The 18639-nt window shown below is 56.1% G+C and overlaps 1 protein-coding gene across 5 annotated transcripts in view; it reads left to right on the top strand.

Annotated features, from left to right (window-relative positions):
• Nucleotides 1-12670, top strand: part of TMCC2 (transmembrane and coiled-coil domain family 2) — a 37742-nt gene extending 25072 nt beyond the window's left edge. For 2 of the 5 annotated variants that reach the window (XM_066361946.1, XM_066361947.1), the window contains exons 3-5: nt 8480-9420; nt 10539-10674; nt 11161-12670. In XM_066361946.1, the coding sequence (XP_066218043.1) occupies nt 8480-9420; nt 10539-10674; nt 11161-11472 (1389 nt within the window). In that variant the 3' untranslated portion in view covers nt 11473-12670. Of the gene's footprint in view, nt 1-124; nt 331-1045; nt 1234-7506; nt 7898-8479; nt 9421-10538; nt 10675-11160 lie in introns of those variants that run through there. The other 3 variants (XM_066361950.1, XM_066361949.1, XM_066361948.1) reach the window with 3 other exon arrangements.
• The last annotated feature ends 5969 nt before the right edge of the window (nt 12671-18639 follow it).

Here is an 18639-nt window from a genome sequence, read left to right as displayed (position 1 = left end):
AGATAGCACTGGGCCCTTCTTATCTCCTTGAACCTTCTTGAACTTGGGGCTGCCCCATCACTGTGATCCATGTTTGACCCTCAGTATTTAAGCTCTGAGTCCCTCACCAGGCTCAAGTGGGTGCAGAATCCATGTCTTCTTTGACTGGTGACTCTACCAAGGGAAACTGTCTTTAGAGAGACTCAGCAGACCCCTGAACTCTGTGGCCTCCTCATCACCTTCCTCGGAGCTTGCTCTCCTCAACTGTGAGCCTCTGGCCCCCTCTGCTGGTCACTCCCAGGATTTCCTGCTGGGACTGTCAAGATGAAGGTCAAGGAGGAAGAGGCTGCTGTGAGTTTACTGTTAAGTTTTATCTTGGGTGTTTTTGCCTGGGCAGTGGTGCTGGGAAGGGGTAAGGGAGTAGGGCAGGGAACGAGAAGCAGCTGCCGTGGTGTCCAGAGCAGAGAGTGGATTTCTAGGAGAGGAATTCCCCGGGGAGGGTGGCTGCAGTCCGGTTACTAGAGGAGGGAGGGTGCTCTGAAAGTGAGGATGCCTTCAGCCAGTAGTCAGGCAGCAGGGAGAGAAGCAGAGGGCTCGCTGAGCTGGCTGTGGAAGGACCCAGCAAGGAACCCCCTTCAGGCTCCTTCAGGCTTTGGAGAGCTCTTGATCCTGGAAGCCTGGCTAGGAGACCCACTTTCATTAGGAGGCTGAAGAAGGCAGTCCCTGGGCCTGGGCCTGTTTGTGAGAGGGTCTGTGATGGTGGCAGGTGTTTTTAGGCATGCACAAGGGGAGGGGACCCACGTGGGCGGGTGGATGATGCAGGTGCACGTGTACTAGAGTGGCTTCCTGTCACACTCGGGTGCCATCATGCACACAACTCACAGTGGCAACAGCTGGCCTTGGGGACAGGCAGGGTGGGTTGGGCAGCACCCCATCAGAGATTGGTCTACCCGTTTGGTGAACCCTTTTGTCTCCTCCCAGATGGGAAGGAACAGCACGGAAGCCCCAGGGGAGGGGGAAATCTCCCAGAGCAATCCACCCCTAATCCCTGGGCTGGGGCTCAGACTGGAGATGGCGGCTGCAGAGCCTGGGAGCGCAGGCACCCCTGCTCGCAGATCGTGGCTTCCCTTGGCAAGCCCAGTGCTGCCCCGGGACTGTGACCCCGGGGGCTCGCCCCAGCCGGCGGATAGCTGGGGCCTCAGAGCCCCTGGCTCCCTGTCACCAGCACAGCCTCGGGAAACGGTGCCCACGCAGGTGAGGCCCTTGGTGGGTGGAAGGAGAGAAGCTCAGGGGTGGGGTCAGGGTGGTGGGAGAAAGCCATTCTGCAGTTTGTCAGACGGGCTGTGCTGGCCCTGTCCAGGGTGTGGCCCCTCTCAGCTCCATTACAGAGAACTCTTTGTGGATGGGAGAAGGAAGGAGGGGCCAACACCCAGCCTCCAGGCTTAGACCATTGCTAGGAAGGCCTCGGGTTGGGCAAGGGGCCTTGTGCAGGAGGCCAGTGAACCCTGGCACAGGCTTCCAGAAACCAGTAGCCATGTGTCGCTCCACCTGGAGCTGAGGAGCTGACGTGAAGTTAAGTAGGAGGGGTGTTCCTGTTCTGGTTGTTTCTGTCCACGGAGGAGCAGTCACAGGGAGAGGGGAGTGTGAAGGTCCAATGAGCACTGGCCTCAGGTGGACAATGGGAAGTCCAGAGGAGCAAAGTGTTGGGAGCTTGGAGCCTTTGGAGAATTCAGAGGAGGCCCCGGGTGGGAGGGCAGCTCCAGGGGCCTGATTAGGGGTCTGTGGGTGTGAGGAGACAGAGGGGACTGCAGGACATTTGTGTGGACAAAAGGGCATTGTTCTCAGCAGGGCAAGGAATGAGGCGACTGAGGGGAGGGTGTGGTTTTGACCAGAACCCAGGGGTGGACCTAATGGGAAGTCCTGGAGGCTGAAGGCTGGGTGAGAGGAGTATTGCTCCCCGGGAAGAAGAGCCGGGAGGGTCAGGGTGGGAGGAAGCGCTCACTGGCCGCTGGAGGAGGCTGATCATAGCAGCCAGTGCTGGCTGCCTTGACATCATAGGTGCTGCGTCAAAGAATGAGTGAGTGTGCTTCCACCTCTGCACGCACTGTGCCCCTCACGGGCCTCCTAGCAGCATGAGATCGCTTGTCAACCACTGAGGGCCTGGCACACCACCGGAGAGCCAGGGACCTTGGCCACCTGGTGGGGGCTGGGACCTCGCTGCAGACGTGTCTTACCCCACCTGACCCTGGTGAACAGACCCAAGTGTACATGCATACTGCCTCACTTGTATCCCATTATCTAAGCATCTGCCCCCCCCCAGCCCTCTGGAGAAAAGCCGCTTAGGCTCCTAGGTACCCCTGGGACCACTGGGTGGGCTGGTGCTCTCTCCTCCCCCTCCCCCACTTCCTTTCCCACCCGGGAGTGCTTCGGGAAGCTGTGATGCCCACATGTCCGCACCAGGAAGAGAAAGAGCCAGCAGCCAGCAGCTGTGCCCGCTGATTTGGTAGAAGGAGGCAGCCCCTAACTCCAGGACTGTGAGCTGGGATACTTTTCCCTGCCGCCTCTGGCCAGAGTGCCAGGTGGATCTGAGTGGCGTTAGGTCCCTCCCGCCCACCTGCCTCTGTGCTGAAGGATTGTAGGTGGCCGTGGGCTTTCTGTCCACCTGGCTTGGCTTACCTCCCTCTCCCTCTCCCTCTGGGGACTCTTAGAGAAAGGGAATCGAAGTGTTCCCCATCCTGAGAAGGGTCCTCAAATCAGAGTCACAGGGCCAGTCATCTTGCTGAATCACCTGGGACCGACAGCCTCTGCCACAGTCACCTGCTGGGCCTCTAGCCACTAGAAGCCCAGGCCCTGCTGATATCAGGGTGGTCTCCTGCATGGAGCTCGACCTGCTCGGCCAGACCCACGGACCAGGCAGGCCTCAGACCTGAACCCCTTGTTTCCTACCCGGGGAGGGGACATGAGGGCCACTTCTTTCTTAATGACAGGGCTGCCCTCCTCTCCTAAAAGGAGGCGTAGGAGCCCAGAGCCCTTTTATTTCTTCATGTGTAAGAGTGACCTATGTGAGTGTTGGCTTTCCAACCCCTGAGCAGATGGCTAGGCAGGCCCCATCTCTGTGTCCACAGGCTCTGAGGACCCTAACAGGGGCACTTTGTAAGTCTGTGAAGGTGCTGCCTGTCCCTGGGGGAGGGGAGTCAGTCTAGGAGCCCCCTGTAGTCTCTGGGAACCGGGGCACTCAGATGTGGAGCACACCCTGTAGTTAGGATCCTTTGCCTGCCACACCGAGCTTCACGTGAACCTGGGTGTTTCTGTCTGATGGTGTCTACTGCGTGCGCACGGCCTTGGGGACCTAGGCTATGGTCAAGCGTGCAGAGGAAGAGTGCTGTCCGGTGTCTGGGCCAGGTTAACACAAGGATATGAGCTGAGGTCCGGGAGGAGGTCGGAGGCCCGGGAGCCAGGGCAGGGGAGCTCCTATAATCTAGCCACGTGCCTAATCTGGTTTTGCTTGGAGTTGCTGGAAGGGGGCAGGGAGGAGAGTCCAGGCCCTGTGAGGCCATGTGGAGGGGTGCTTCTAGGTGTCTGGGCTGCAGACTGGGGGAGATGGGAAGGAAAGGTTGGGCCCTGGACACTTAAGACAGTGTCCCAGTTCTGGCTCTTCTAGAACATTCATCAGCACTTTTGGGAGCTCAGTCTCTCAGTGTGTAGAACAGAGTCTTTGACCTCAGCCCTGGCTGGTGGACGCGCTGCCTGGGAAACATGACGTGGCCTCCCAAATTGCCTGACATGGACAGGCTCATGGAAGAGGCATGGCCCTCCTTCCACGAACTCCTGTTCTGAGAACTGGCCCAGCCTGTACGCGGCGGTTAATACTGGGATCAGTTACCTGTGGAATGTCCAGCCCGTGTCAGGCAGGAGAGTAGAGTGAGGGGACCACAGTGCTGGGGCCACAACTCCGGGTGTGGTGCTGGCGGCTGGGAAGGGACAGAAGGCTGGGTGGCCTGGGCCTTGTGAGGCTGTGACAGTTTTGAGCACGGAGCAGTGGTGTCTCTGTAGACCACCCACTTCTGTGCTCTGGGCTAGGGGCCCTGGGAGTGTCACCTGCGAGTGACCAGAATTGAGCGATCAATATTGCTCTTCTTTTTAGTCACCCAGACCCAGGAGGGGGTTGGGAGTGAGTTAGACAGAACTTCTGCTCTGCTGAAAATGTGACTGAAAGATGAAGGACCCAAGCACCCTCCCACCGACCCCCTTCACTATAGGACATCGCTTGAACCTGCAGCCCAGGCCAGCAGGTTAGAGGACCTTCTGCACCCAGGGTGTGCAGCCATCACCTTTAGTTCCAGAAGGTCGTCATCACCCCCACGGGAAACCTATACCCATTAAGCAGTCACTCCCCATTTCCCCTCTCCACCCTGGCAACCACTAACCTGCCTTCTGTCTCTCTGGATTTAACTATTCCAAATGTTTCGTATAAATTGAATCATTCAGCGTGGGACCTTTTGTATCTGGCTTCTTTCACTTAGTGTAGTGTTCTGGAGGTTTGCAGTGTTGTTGCATGTGTCAATCTGTATTCCTTCATTATGGCTAAATAATATTCCAGTGTGTGGATAGACCAATTTTGTTTACCCATTTACTAATTAATGGGCATATGAGTTGTGTCCACCCTCTGGCTATTGTGATAGTGCCTCTATGAACATATGTGTACAAGTATTTATTTGAATAGCCATTTTAAGTTTTTGGGGTATATACCTAGGCATGGAATTGCTGGGTCATTTGGTAATCCTATTTTCTTTTTGTATTTTTTTTTTCTGAAGTTGAAAACAGGGAGGCAGTCAGACAGACTCCCGCATGTGCCCGACCGGGATCCACCCGGCACACCCACCAGGGGGCGATGCTCTGCCCATCTGGGGCATCGCTCTGTTGCAACCAGAGCCATTCTAGCGCTTGAGGCAGAGGCCACAGAGCCATCCTTAGCGCCCGGGCCAACTTTGCTCCAATGGAGCCTTGGCTGCGGGAAGGGAAGAGAGAGACAGAGAGGAAGGAGAGGAAGAGGGGTGGAGAAGCAGATGGGCGCTTCTCCTGTGTGCCCTGGCCGGGAATTGAACCCGGACTCCTGCACGCCAGGCCGACGCTCTACCACTGAGCCAACCGGAATCCTATTTAATTTCTTGAGGAACCACCAAACTGTTTTCCACAGTGGCTCTACCGTTTTACATTCCCACCAGCAAGGTGCAAGGGTTCTAATTTCTCCACATCCATGCCAACAATGGTTATTTTCCTTTTTAAAATTACAGCCATCTTAGTGGGTGTGAACTGTCGCTTACTTTTTTCTTCCTGTGTTTGAGCACCTCTGTATGTTCTGAGATTGTGCTGTCATGTTGCCTTCACTGAGTGTCTTGTTTCATCCTCCTGATAGCCCTTTGAGGGAGGAAGAATTACACCTCTTTTCTAGATGAGCAAACTGAGTCCCAGAAAAGTTAATGACATATCCAAGAGCACACAGCTGGTGAGCGACAGCCAGGATTCTGAATCAGTGTCTGACAGCAAGTTTAGTGCCCTTTCCATTCCCAGCATGGCCACCATGTCCTGTCTCATTGCCCCCCACCCCCATCTTTCTCTTTTCCCATACTCTGCTTGCTCCGTATTTCCTAACAGCTTTCTCTTTCTCCCTGTGCTTTCTTTCACTTTCCTTTCTTGGTTAAAGCATCACCCCTCCTCGTACTCTGCCTGTGTGCAGCCACCTCCTAGGCTCTCCCCGAGCCGCCCCATCTCCCTGCAGGCCTGAAAGGACACCTCTGCTGTGGGGTTGGGCCTGGGAGGGGAGGGTGCAGAGCTCCCCCTTCCTCCTCCAGAGTGGAGGGGCTGGTCTGAGACTGGAGGTGACCTGCAGGACCAGCATGGCCGACCTTGGTGGAGGGGCCCTGAGGGGCTAGTGTCCTGCTGCAGGACCCCGGGCCTCTGCCGCCCACCGTCAGACCCCAGCCAGTTTTCCAGAGTGTCTGTTCTCATTTGTGAGAATCTCATAGCAGCTTCAACTCTGCTTTGGAAGACAGATGGACTCCACGTCAGGGAAGGACTCCAGACGGCCAGAGCAAGCCATGTTTCTCCCTCCTAGTCCTGAAGCACTTTTCACAGCATTTTCTTAAATGCTTATTTTATTGATTTTTAGAGAGAGTGGGAGAAAGAGACAGGTATGTCTATCTGTTCCTGTATGTGCCCTGACCGGGGATTGAACCAGCAACCTCTGTGCTTCGGGATGTTGCTCTAACCAACCGAGCTATCCAGTCGCACAGCATTTTCAGACCCACAGCATTTTCAGATCACTAGTTCCTCCCACAGTCCTCCAGGTCACCGGGCAGACACTCGCCTGGCTGTGAAGATGAGCACACGGCTGAGTGCCAAGCATCAGGCCATGGTGCAGCCAGACCCAAACTCATTTTCTGGGTGTGCTCTCCTCTAGAAGGAGCAGGGGGAAGGGTCGGATCTCTTTGGAAAGCACAGAGGTCTTAGAAGGATCAGGTTCCTTAATTGTAGAGCTATGTGATACATATAGAACTTAACTTTGTATAGTTCAATATCTGTATTACAGTGTTAAAACTGAGTACATTTGCTAGTATAATCTCTTAAATACCCCCCCATAAAAAAGAATTGTGCTGCCTCGATCCAGACAACATTTATGAGTGCCTTCTGTATGCCCTGCTCTGTGTGCAGTGCTTGCTAGAGCTCTTATGTGACCCTGGCAGCAGACCTGAGAGTAGATATGATTGTCCCTATGTCACAGGTGAAGACAGCGAGGGGCAGGACAGTTGAGAGGTGGGCTGTTGGTGGTCACTGCAGGGAACAGTGGAAGAGGAAGGGGTTTAACTGAAGGATCGGTTTTAAGTCAGACTGGTGTGACAATTAGACCTGGGGACATCATGTAAGGGACTGTGGAACAGGCTCCTGGGGTATATCAGGTCAGAAAGTCAGAGGACCAGGGTCCTGAAGGTGTGAGCCTGAGGCAGGAAGGCCAGGGAAAAGGGGGAGACCTCAAGCAAGTGTCAGAGAAAAGGCCAGGCTGTAGGAGGGATGAGGAAGGAACTGCGGTCACCCCAGCACTCCCAGTGGGACTGGGAGCTAAAGAGGCCCCAGAGGAAGCCCCTGGAGGAGCCGCCCTCCCCTAGCTCCTGAGTTTGGTGGAGCTATTGTTTTCAGCAGTGCTTCTCATTACCTTTGTACTTCAGTGGACCTGGAGTCTGGTGACTTCTGCCTGTAATTGGCATGGGCTGTTTCCAGTTCTGGTGCGTGTGACTGGGCCACTTGCTTTGTGTCTAACCCCTCCCCCCACATGTACCTTGCCCCACCCCTGCCCCCCTGTACACATAAAGAGCGATGACCTGACCCGGCTGTACTGGGGTGTGCTGTGTGTAAAAATACATGGGGTTGAGCCATTTCCTGCTGCTTCCGCTGTTGCATGGTGATAAGACACTGGGGACTCGGTTGTGAAAAGAGAGCCTCCAACAGGCCAAGGGGACTGGCCCTGGGAGAACGGGGCTCCAGGCCCCCCTGCTCTCATCTGACCCGAGTTTCCCATCTTCCCTATCTTCTGTGACCTTCCCTTCCTCCTCCTCCCCCCACCGCCTTTATCAGTCTGTTTTCCCTGATGCGCTCAGGAAGCCTGCTTGCCTGCCGGCGAGAAAAGGGGGCTGTCATCTCTTTCCTGCACATTCACCCCCTTCCCAGCTGCTCAGCTGGTCCCCCCAGGGTCCTCGGACTGCTGCCTGTGCTACTTGGCCTGTGCTGGGACTTGAGTCTCCAGGGACCTGGCCAGCAGGGTGGCCGGGGGTGTGCTCTCTCAGTTCTGGGAGACTGGGCAGGGTCAGGTGCTCCCACCGGCATGAAGCGGAAGAGGTTGCTGACAACTCCAGAGAGCTGGAAGGTAAGGGCCGGGAGGGGTGTCGGCAGAGGCGGAGTGACCTGGCAGACTATGGGACAAGCCGGGTGGGGAGGCTTCCTGTGCCGGCACTGGGGCCAGAGCGAGGGCTCTGGTCAGTTTGAGGAAGAGGCCTGCTCAAGGCGGGAGGCTATGTAGAGGGTGGGTCCAAAGGGACAGTTTGTCCCATCCCTGAGTTGTCAACCCTGTGACTCGGATGAACCCTCAGACCTGCTGGGTCCCTGTGAGTTCCGAGCTGGGCGTCCTGTCTTTTCATAGTTTTGCATCTCTGAGCAAGGGGCTTGGGCGCGCCAGCCCGAGGGAGGACCAGATCTGCCTAGACTCCTTTCAGGGATGTTGTGGGGATCAGTTAGCTAGCAGATGACAGGCAATAAGTGGCAGCTGTAAGGGAATACTGTGGCATTGTTATTGTTTGAACTCTGTTGCTGAAGTTTCCTGCTCACCCACATCCATTTTCTAGGTAGAGAAACCAAGTCCAGAGGTGTCGGGCTCACGAGCGAATCCGGCCAGCTCTGTCCCATGGTTTCATGATTTACTCAGGTTTCCTCTGCTTGACTTCTTCCCCAGGTTGACAAGGGAGACCTCGTGGCCCTGAGCCTCCCTGGCGGCCCCGGCCATGGTGACACCGAGGGCCCCATCATCCTGGATGTGCCAGAGGGGGCCCCTGACCCTCACCGGACCAAGGCTGCCATCGACCACCTGCACCAGAAAATCCTGAAGATCACGGAGCAGATCAAGATCGAGCAGGAGGCGCGGGACGACAACGTGGCGGAGTACCTGAAGCTGGCCAACAACGCGGACAAGCAGCAGGTGTCGCGCATCAAGCAGGTGTTCGAGAAGAAGAACCAGAAGTCTGCGCAGACCATCGCCCAGCTGCACAAGAAGCTGGAGCACTACCGCCGGCGCCTGCGGGAGATCGAGCAGAACGGGCCCTCCCGGCAGCCCAAGGACGTGCTGCGGGACATGCAGCAGGGGCTGAAGGACGTGGGCGCCAACGTGCGGGCCGGCATCAGCGGCTTCGGGGGCGGCGTGGTGGAGGGCGTCAAGGGCAGCCTCTCCGGCCTCTCGCAGGCCACTCACACCGCCGTGGTATCCAAGCCCCGGGAGTTTGCCAGCCTGATCCGCAACAAGTTCGGCAGCGCCGACAACATCGCCCACCTGAAGGACCCCCTGGAGGACGGGCCTCCCGAGGAGGCGGCTCGGGCGCTGAGTGGCAGCGCCACCCTTGTGTCCAGCCCCAAGTATGGCAGCGATGACGAGTGCTCCAGCGCCAGCGCCAGCTCGGCCGGGGCCGGCAGCAACTCTGGGGCTGGGCCCGCGGGGGCGCTGGGGAGCCCCAAGTCGAACACGCTGTTTGGGGCCCCTGGAAACCTGGACACTCTGCTGGAGGAACTGCGGGAGATCAAGGAGGGACAGTCCCACCTGGAGGACTCGATGGAGGACCTGAAGGCTCAGCTGCAAAGGGACTACACCTACATGACCCAGTGCCTGCAGGAGGAACGCTACAGGTGGGTGCCCCTGTACCCTTGCTGCTGCCCGGCGCCCCCTGGCATGAGGTGGCGGGCACCAGGTTCCAGACACGGGGCTGTGAAGGCAGGTGGAGAGCATCTAGAGGAGTCCCGGGCTGCTGGGCGGGGCCAGGAAGAGGCGCTGAGGGGCCTTCCTGCAGGTGGTCAGAGCCGCTGCGGGATAGGAGCGCGGGCCCAACGGGAGGAAGCCTCTGCCTGTCTCAGGAGCTGTGAGCTCCCTACTTGATGCTTATGTGGTCAGTGTAAAGAAGGGGAAACTGAGGCAGGGACCAGCTACATGACCTCTCTGGTTAAGAGCACCGACACTGGAGCCAGGTTGCCTGGGTTCAAATCCCAATTTTAATATTTATTGTTCACCTTGAGCAAGGTCTTTACTGCACTCTGCCTGGTTTCCTTTGTTTGGGTGGTGGGAGTAACGTGAATGCCCACTTGCAGTGTCTCTGAGGATTAAATGAGCCACAGCTACAGAGTTAAAGGGTGTAAATACCTGGCACGGTCAGCATGGCTCGAGCCGGAGCCTCTGGTCCCTCGGCCCCTGCCCGCCCTGCTCTTCTGCCCTGTGCCTCTCATGTGGCATGGGTACTTGCTCCCTGGGACTCTTGGGGATTTTACCCTAGCACTCTTTCTTGTTTATATATATGAAGAAAGTTTAGAAAACTGCAATAGAACCATGCTTGAAAACTGACCACCCCCACCTAAGGGTCGTCTTTTAATATTTGAGCCTTCAGAGCAGGGATTGTGATTCTGTGTCCCTGTGTCCCTGTGATTGTGATTCTGTGTCCCTGTGATTATTAGAGCACCTTAGCTCAGGGCAGATTCCTTCCCCTCTCTACCCTCTCTGTGCTTCAGTCTTCTCATCTGTAAAATGGGAGTGACTAATACCGACCTGGTGGGGTTGTGGTGATAAGCCTGTGAGATAATCTAGGTGAAGGGCTCAGCACAGCACCTGCGCTGAAGAAGTGCTGTGTAAGTCGTAACTTTCATTGTTGTTGCTGTTAAAATTGGGATAGGGGTGGGTTGAGTCATTGTTAAGAATGAATGGAATTGATCCTGGAGAGAGAGGAGCCATGACCAGTGTCACGTTCTCCCTCTGCCAGGTATGAGCGACTGGAGGAGCAACTCAACGACCTGACCGAGCTTCACCAGAATGAGATGACCAACTTGAAGCAGGAGCTTGCCAGCATGGAGGAGAAGGTGGCCTACCAGTCCTATGAGAGGGCTCGGGACATCCAGGTACACCCAGGAGCCCACCACGGGGCGGCCCCAGGTGTGCTGTTAGAGCTGGCAGCAGCCAGAGGGTGAGGGTTACCGAGCAGGGGATGGTGGGCACAGTCTGTTCCATCAGCTGGGTGGATCGTCACACAGTGGGGTAGGTTGGGGTGCGGTGGGGTGCGGGGGAGAGAAGAGCAACGCAGGCCCGACGCAGGGAGTGCACTGTGCAAAGGCAGGCTGACTGGTGAGGGTCGCGGAGGCCCCAGCTCTTTGATGGCAGCCTTGCCAATGAATAATTGGAATTTCCAGTGCCTCAAGAGGAAGCTGGGATTGGGCCAGCTCCTCTCCTTCCCACATTAATCAAGACTCCGTTTTTCTACCAACCTCCCCAAATCGTCCTAAGTAAAGGGCTCTGCCCCCAGCTACAGCTTCTAGCCTGCACCTGCTTGGCCTGCGGAGGCCTGTGCTTTGTCACCCTCCCACGTGCCCACCCCTCTGCCCCTGCAGGAGGCCGTGGAGTCCTGCCTGACCCGCGTCACCAAGCTGGAGCTACAGCAGCAGCAGCAGCAGGTGGTGCAGCTGGAGGGCGTGGAGAATGCCAATGCTAGGGCGCTGCTGGGCAAGTTCATCAACGTGATCCTGGCGCTCATGGCCGTGCTTCTGGTGTTCGTGTCCACCATCGCCAACTTCATCACGCCCCTCATGAAGACGCGCCTGCGCATCACCAGCACCGCCCTCCTGGTCCTCATGCTCTTCCTCCTCTGGAAGCACTGGGACTCCCTCACCTACCTCTTGGAGCACGTGCTGCTGCCCAGCTGAGTGGCCAGCTGGTCCCTACCCTGTGCTCCTCTGGCCTCCAGCTGGCCATGCCTCTCCAGGAGGGACCCTGGGCCTCCCCATCCCCACTCCCTTGGACTTCTTCATGTGTCCGGTTTGGCCTCCTGTCCAAACTGTCCATTCCAGCAGCTCCAGCCCCTTCTCTGTTCTTGCTTTCGTCTGATGCCTTCTCCCTGTTGTCCTGAAGGGATCCTCAAGAGCAGCCCTGGCTGGAGGCGGTGGGGATCTGTGGCCAAATGGAGCAGAGGAGGACACCAGGATGGGCTGTTTTGATCATTTAGTTGCACAAGGACTTCTCCCAGCTGACTTGGATGCTGCCAGTCAGGAAGGCCAATGAGAATAGGAACAGGAGTGGGCCATGCTCAGCTTTCCCAGGGAAGAGCCCACCCTGGCAATAGCCACGGCTCCCTCCTGTGGAGGTGGTCAGGAGTCTCTGCCAGCCTAGAGACTTGGGCACCTACTGGGCCATAGAGAAGGCTCAGCTCAACCCTCTTTCCTCCAAGGCTGCTTTGAGGCTGGGCTCTGGGCCTCAAAGCAGCCTTCCCTTTTGGAAGCTGGAGGGTGCAGGCTCTGGAGGCTAGGTGGGCGTGGCTTTGGACTCGGTGTTCCCTGTTACTCTTTCTGCCTGTCTCTGGATCTGCTCTTTTCAGGGAAACAGGCCCGGGGGCCCTGAGCCTCAGCCTCAACCTCAGCCTCAACCCTTAGGCCTCTGGGATCATGTTGGGTCCTATTTATTTATTTATTTGTTCCTTTGTACCTTATCCCTACTGAGCTCCAGGGACAGGTCCGCCCCATCCTCTCTGAAGCTGTGGCTTATTCTTGGCTGTCAGGCATTTCCACACCATGTAGCTCTGGGTAATCCTGGCCAGGAGGAGTGGGCAGAGCAACCCGGCCCCCCTCCCAAGCAGCCTTTGAGCCAGGACGGGAGGGGCGAAGCTTCTCTTTATGTCTATTTATTTTGTATGTGTGTATTTGTGTGGAGGAGGTTGTTGCTTTATTTTTTTAATGCTCTAGAGTGTTGTGTATGGGCTCTCTTCACATCTCAGCCTCCCCGTGAGCACTTCCAAAAAGCAAGGGGCTTTCTCGGAAAAGGAGAGAGAAATCCCGTAGAACGGGGGAGGGGAGTGGCTGCCAGTTGTTGTGGACCTTCCCGAGAAATAAATATCCTCTAAATTTTCAACAGTCCTGTCCAGTGTTGATTGATTAAGTTGTCTCCATGGAAACCATGAGTCTCTTCCCAAAATCAAGCATTCTGGGCAACACAAACTGGGCCAACAAGTATTGGCCTGCTGTCTTCCTCTAGCATCCGACATTAAACAAGGGATCATCTACCCTTCTCAGCTGCTTTGCTCAGCCAAAGCTTTGGCCTAGGTGAGAGGGAGGTGAGATGACACCCACCTCATTCTGCGCCCCTGAAGTGCTTTCCAGAGGAAGGAAGGAAGACTTCTGTAGCTTGGAGAAAGAAGATAAGCCGCTAGAGGTCTGGGTGACAGCAGTCATACGCAGAGGTAGCCACGAGAGGGCAGCAGAGTCCTTAATTCTTTCTTGGAGTTCAGTCTCCAAGGGACCTCTTTTGGACTTAGTTTGGCCTTATCAATGCTGTCCAGCCAGAGCACAGATAGCCAGGAGCGGGCAGGTGGCCTTGAGCATAGAGGCCAGGCCCTCTGTGGCTGCATCTCCCACTCCTGGCAGTTAAGGGCACCCACAGAAGGTATGAATTAAATTACCAGCAAGAACCCTGTGGGAGCCTGGGGGGCTGAGTCTCCCTAATGGGAGAAGGAGATGCTGGCCTCCAGCATTATGGAAGCAGGAGGAGGCGGGGAAAGCACTTATCCCAGGATCCTGGTCCGTAATTAGTGTACCTATGACCAACTCCCATCCCCTCCTAGTCCTCAGTTTCTACATCTGTAACATAGGATGGATGCGGTAACTGCTCATTTCAAAGGGCTGTAACATTCTGTGGTTCAGTAGGTCTGAGAATTCAAAAGTTTAGCTCTCTCTATGACCCTGGGCTTGAAGGGACTCCATCCAGGCTCTAACAGATCAGAAAGGGTGCTGTGCTGGTACCATGAGGGCAACCTGGAGAGTCATGTTCACCTTTTATAACCGTGGAGGAGTTCCACCGGGTGACTTTACTGGCCTTCCAACAGTGTCATTCCTGGGCCCTGCGCCCCCTTCTCTTCTAACCACACGCACATCTCCCTCAGGGGGATGGGGAGGGGGTGGCTGCCAGGCCAGGAGCCCACATTCCTGGGCTCTAGGTGGGGGGTGGCTGCTCCAAGCTGCAGACATTTTCCACATTCCTCCCCAAGGTCAGGTGCCTTCTCTGCACAGGCTCTTAATGTCACGGCCAGACACAGTCCACACTGAGGGGAGGCGGGAGGGAGGGCGCATGTCATTCTCAGCCCATCCTGAGGCCACAAAGCAAGCAGTTCAAGAAGAAGGGGAAGATGGGCTTCAGCCCGTTTGTCTCATCATGACAACGGGGCATCTAGTAAAGCCCTGCCCCCACTGGGAGTTGGGATTCGCTCTTCTGGTGGTCACCGATGCTTCCTGGTTTGTGTCGGAACCTCCACCCTCTGTAAAAAGGGCATGAGTTGACCCCACTCGACCTGCCTCCCTCTCCTGCCAGGGGCTCACAGGGTGGCCTCCTCTGTGGAGGGCCATTTTCCTTCAGACTGCAGACCCAACAGGCAGGCTCCTCCACAGAGCATCTGTGTGGCTGGTCCTGGCCCCACACCTGGAGGTTCGGAGGCTCAGCCAGGCCTGCAGGTCCTGCAGCCTTGCCCAGCTCAGTGTGGGGCAGCTTAGAAGTAATCTCCGCCTGGATTTGGTGCTCCGCCCTTCCCACAGCTCCTGGGCAGAGGCTGGCCTGGAGCCTGACTCCCTGCCAACCTTGTGGAAACACTGGAACTGCGGCAGGTGCAACCTGAGCAAACGCCAGTCCTCAGCACAGCAGGGCAGAGGGGTGACTTCACCCTGCCATCCAGGTTACTCCTGGTGACTCCAGGGTGGGCGGGGATGGAGGGGTGGAGAAAAGACCTGGGGCCAGTGGTGGGAGAAGAAAGGAGCTGTCACCGGGGCACCTGCAGGGATCCTCATGGCAGACCTCATTTCCGCAGCAGTGGCGGAGCTGTACATGAAGTCCAGACCCCAGTGTTTAGAGCATGGACTTTGGAGCCGGCAGACCTGGACTCCAGTCCCAGCACTGCCCCTCACCTTAGACAAGGTTTCAACTGCTCTCACACCAGTCTCCTCATCTGTCAATAGGAAAGCAGATGACATGGGCCTCATGGATTTCGGGGGCAGGAGAGGACATTCTGCAGGACTTGAGCCTGGTGCCTAAAGCCTAATAAGGGACTAACCCAAGGCGGTGATGACCATTCCGCCTTCCTGCACTCAGGGCCTGGTTGAGTGCTGAAGAATGCTCCCAGAAGCCTAAGGCAGACCCTGCTGAGCCACCCAGGCTGAGGGTGACGGAAGGAGTCTCGGCCTCAGACACCTTCCCTGGGAGCTGAGAGCTTGCTTACTCTAGAGCAGGGGTCTCAAACTCGCGGGCCGTGGGCCGCATGCGGCCCGCCAAACAATGTTGTACTGATTTTTTTTTGTTTTCAACTGCAGTGAGAAAAGTGTTGTGTAACAGTTGCCTTTTGTAGACCTAGTGCGGCCCGCCGAACAGCTGTGATCTTGCTCTGCGGCCCACATGCTGAGTTGAGTTTGAGACCCCTGCTCTAGAGCCTTTCCCCCCAGTCTCAGAAACAAGGCGCCCAGTCCCAAGGGATCAGCCCCGGCATGAGCGAGGACTGCCGGGGCCTGTGTGGCCCCTGCAGCTGCTCACACACTGGTCCCGGAGTAGGTCAGTGCGAGGCCCGTCCTCCACTGGACCGTGGCCCCAGTGTGGGTTTGGCAACCAGCATCCTGAGGCCTGGGTTTGAGCGACTGAGACTCAGCTACTTGCTGGCTGTGAGGTCCTGGGCCTCAGTTTCCTCATCTGAAACATTGATACCCGGGCTCCAAGTGGCAGGCCATTCCTAAGGATCAGAGGAGATCTCGGGTGTGGGTGCCTGGCCCAGCTCTCCGCCTCGGGAAGATAGATACCTGCCAGGAAGATACCCTATGGGGCCCCCGGGAGGCTCTGACCTGCTCGTGGCTTTAAAGGGCTGTCATCAGTCTCTTGATGGAGAGGGAAGGAGGCAGCTCGGCCCTGCCAGGCACCCTGGGACAGCGGTGGGGAGGGAGGGACAGCTGGGACTGACCTCAGCACACTGAGACCTCCAGCAGGACCTGAGTCACCAGCCAGCCAGAAGGGCAGTCCGGGTCGCGTCTCACACTCGGGAGCCCCCCACTCAGGGGGCTCTCCCTCTCCAGCAGCTGGTCCCTGTCCATGGTCCCCACTCTCCCAAGGCCTACTGTCCAGATGAGGTAACCTGAGCCCAATGGTGCTGGACAGGCCAGCTCTGCCATGTCCCTGCCTCCAGGCAGCCACCCACCGAGTTGGCTCTACTTCCAAAGGCACCCAGAGAAAGTTCCACAAGCTCCGTTGCTGCCAGCCTCCTGCCTAAAGGGTCTTTTGCTGCCTTACTTTGGTTCTGGCGAGTTCAGCTCACTGGGGATGACTAAACTGAGCACTTTAGAAAGACCTGGGTCTCTGGCTGGTTCTCTGGTCTCCTTTAGGAAGGCCGAGTCCCCTCTGTGCCAGCCTCCTGGGTCCCCAGCTCTAGGTCATAAGACACTCACTTTCACCCGGAGCTGGGTCCCCTTGTTCTTTTTCTAGTTGAAGTCAGCCCCAAACACCCAGAATTGGGATGGAGGTGAGGAAGAGAGAATTTCCCATGAAACCGGGCATTAAACGAACTCATGCCAGAGACAAGTCACCAAGACAGACCCCTTATGTGTCTTGGTTCCCCTCCTCCTCATCTTCTCAGCCAAGCGGGGCCAGGCCAAGGGTGGGAAGACCGAGAGGTGGCAGGTGGCTGCTGGGAGGGGGGGGCGGAGGCTGAGGAGGGGTCCCAGTTCTTTCCGTTTCCTCCTCTGCTGGTCTTGGAGCCCTCATCACAGTTGGCACGCTGGAGTCTAGGTGTGTGACCCCCAAACCACCCAGCCTTAGGTTTAAATAAATACAAGAAACACGGTTTGTATCACCTGCTCAGTGCCAGGCACTAGGGTCACAAAGGAAAGCACGACATGGTCCATGCCTTCATGGAGTGGCGGGCACGCACACTCGCACACACGCGCCCGTGCACACACACCTCTGACACAGACACAGGCAGGGGCTGGGGGCGGGCTGGGGGAGAGACCTTTATTCTGACGGGGAGCTTGGGGGAGGTTTCTTAGAGCCTCAGGGGATGGCTAAAGGCAAGAGGGAGAGCGCCCCTTTGTAGGGGATGGTTTTACAGATCCGGGGTTTGCAGGTGGCGTAGGAAGCACTGTTCTGTGGCGTGAGGGGTAGGCAGCTGTTTCAGGGGAAGGGCCTTCTGAGTCTACTGCAACGAGGAGGAGTGGGAATGAGAACATCTTTCAGAGGGGAAGGAGACCCTCACCCCAGACTGTCTGGGCCTCAGGGCTTTCAGAGGAGCTGTTAGTGCTGGGAAACAAAAAGGAAGGTGAGGGGAGCTTTGGGAGAGAAGGGAAAGGAAAGGCACTGGCTAACACTTGGATATGCTGTGTGATGCTGAGCAGGGCCTCTAACCTCTCTGGGCCTCAGTGTCCCCTTCTCCACACAAATGGAGAATTTAGGATGGAGAGACTGCCAAGGTTAGTGAGTCTCTGGGAAGGTCCCAGAAGATGTCTCTGGATGCAGCTTCCGGTGTTGTGGAGGGGAGGCGTGGCTTGGACGTGGTCTGTAAGCAGTAATGCCTAGGGACAGAAAAGTGAGGGGAGCAGTGAGAGGGTCCCAGGAATGGGAGGGCGGGCAGGGCACAGGTGTCTCCAGGACAGTGAGAGGGAGGTTGTTCCCTGGAGTCTCCCGGCAGCCCTCTCACAGGGGTGGGCTAAAGATGAAAGAGATACCAGGATTCTCTTCTCCGCTTGGCAGCTGGAAGATTCAAAAGGAGGTGGCTTCCACACACAGCCATTGGCTACTCAGGTGTGATTTGAGGCTGTGGGAAGGCCCCACCCCAGGCCAAATTTATCGCAACATCAAACCCTTTTCCTGTCCAGGACCATACAGCTAACAAATGCTTCTTATGTACACTGGTTCATTTCCTCTTCACAACAACACTAGGGGGTGGCCAAAGAGATGTCATTAGACCTCATTTTACAGACAAGCAAACTGAGTCTCAGAAAGATGAGGGAGCCTGACCAGGCGGTGGCGCAGTGGATAGAGCGTCAGACTGGGATGCAGAGGACCCAGGTTCGAAACCCTGCGGTCGCTGGCTTGAGCACGGGCTCATCTAGTTTGAGTGCAGGCTCACCAGCTTGAGTGTGGGGTCACTGGCTTAAGTGTGGAATAATAGATATGAGCCCATGGTCACTGGCTTGAGCCCGAAGGTCGCTTGCTTGAAGCCCAAGGTTGCTGGCTTGAGCAAGGGGCACTCAATCTGCTGTAGCCCCCTGGTCAAGGCACGTATGAAAAAACAATCAATGAACTAAGATGACACAACAAAGAATTGAGCCTTCTCATCTCTCTCCCATCTTATCTGTCTGTCCCTATTGGTCCCTCTTTCTGTCTCTGTCAAAAAATAAATAAAAAAAGAAAGAAAGGAAGAAAGAAAGAAAGAGAGAGAGAGAGAGAGAGACAGAAGGAAGGAAGGAAGGAAGGAAGGAAGGAAGGAAGGAAGGAAGAAAGAAAGAAAGAAAGAAAGAAAGAAAGAAAGAAAGAAAGAAAGAAAAGAGAAACTTACTCATGGAAGCAGCTGGTGAATGGAGGACCCAGGACAAACCCAGGCTTGCTAACAATGCCACTGTCAAAGCTTGAAACCCACAGTTAGGCTAACAATTGTTTCTTCATATACAAATGCAGGTGCCCCTAGAAGAGATAAACCTTGAGCCATTCACATCTTAGTATGAGTTACTTTAACCCAGTTACTTTTTATACCTACCGCCCACTTTTGTATCTGTTAGTAGTAAAATTTTCTTAAAGTAGGGAAGTAACTTTACTTTATAAAATTTATAAAGCAGAGTTACAGCAAGTTAAAGCATATAATAATA

Source organism: Saccopteryx leptura, chromosome 2, assembly GCF_036850995.1.
Source record: "Saccopteryx leptura isolate mSacLep1 chromosome 2, mSacLep1_pri_phased_curated, whole genome shotgun sequence".
In the NCBI taxonomy this organism is placed as follows: Eukaryota; Metazoa; Chordata; class Mammalia; order Chiroptera; family Emballonuridae; genus Saccopteryx; species Saccopteryx leptura.
Note: the sequence above shows the minus strand (reverse complement) of the source record. Positions and strands in the feature narration are given on the sequence as shown.